Raw genomic sequence first — 1,023 nt, 5'->3', positions numbered from 1 at the left:
GCTGATTGAATTCATCAGCTGCAGGGTCAGGCGAAGGGCAGAAGTAGGGCGATGTTTCCGCTGTCTCGACTATGGTCACTATAGTGCCTCGTGCAAGGGACCTGATCGCAAAACAGTTTGCTATTATTGTGGCTACACGGGGCACAAGATCAGAGAGTGCAAGGTCAGCGAGCCTACTTGCTTCTTGTGCTCAAAGAGTGGTGTTGAAACTAGGAAGCACCTGGCGGGATCAAGGGCCTGCAAAGCTTTCCAGGAGGCCCTTGCAAAAGCAAAGAAGTAGAAAAAAAAGGATGAGAGTACTTCAGGGTAACCTGAATAGAAGCAGGACGGCGCATCACCTTCTAGCCCAGCTTTGCTCTGAGAAAAAAGCTGATATTGTTCTAATCAGCGAACAGTACCAGGACAGAGCAGGAGTAGGAAGGTTCGCAGACGAATTGGGCACCGCGACCATCTGGATCCCAGATCCCCGACTAATACATGTGTCGGACCAAGGAACCGGAAACGGTTACGTTTGGGTGAGACATAACTCGACGACATATGTCAGTGTATATCTCACTCCGAACGACCGGATAGACGACATCCAGATCAAACTGGACGATCTGGAAGACGCGCTGCGGGAAATGCAAGGGGATCTCATTGTGGCTGGAGACCTCAATGCCAAAGCTCTCGAATGGGGGTAGGCTAGGCCGGACTCCAGAGGAAGATGTATCATGGAGGTGGCGTCGAGACTGGAGCTATCAGTACTCAACACAGGTTCGATGTCAACCTCCCGCAGGCCTGGCTACAGGGAGACGATCCCGGATGTCTCTCTAGCCAACGAACACCTTGTGGCAAAAGTCGCAGGTTGGCAGGTGATCGAGGATTATACCGGGAGCGATCATCAGTACATCCTATTCGCTGTACAAGATAGGAGGCCAGCCGTGCCAAGTGTAAAGCGACCCTCCGGTGGAACATTGCAAGAATGGATCGAGAGAGGCTGTCTTCCGTCATAGAGGAAGGATGGAGATCCCAACAAAGTACTTC

The 1,023-nt window shown here is 51.8% G+C and overlaps 1 protein-coding gene across 1 annotated transcript; it reads left to right on the top strand.

Moving 5' to 3' along the window:
• The first annotated feature begins 290 nt into the window (after positions 1-290).
• Positions 291-680, top strand: LOC118448520 (uncharacterized). The gene has a single exon (XM_085664350.1). It carries the CDS (start codon positions 291-293, stop codon positions 678-680), a length of 390 nt encoding a protein of 129 aa, XP_085520476.1.
• The last annotated feature ends 343 nt before the right edge of the window (positions 681-1,023 follow it).

Source organism: Vespa mandarinia, unplaced genomic scaffold, assembly GCF_050613455.1.
Source record: "Vespa mandarinia isolate Hongniang unplaced genomic scaffold, ASM5061345v1 scaffold_44, whole genome shotgun sequence".
In the NCBI taxonomy this organism is placed as follows: Eukaryota; Metazoa; Arthropoda; class Insecta; order Hymenoptera; family Vespidae; genus Vespa; species Vespa mandarinia.
This window is presented reverse-complemented; position numbering and strand designations above follow the sequence as displayed.

What these genes read in the sequence shown, in the direction of transcription:
- LOC118448520 (XM_085664350.1), top strand. Translation starts at nt 291, where the DNA reads ATGAGAGTACTTCAGGGTAACCTGAATAGAAGCAGGACGGCGCATCAC.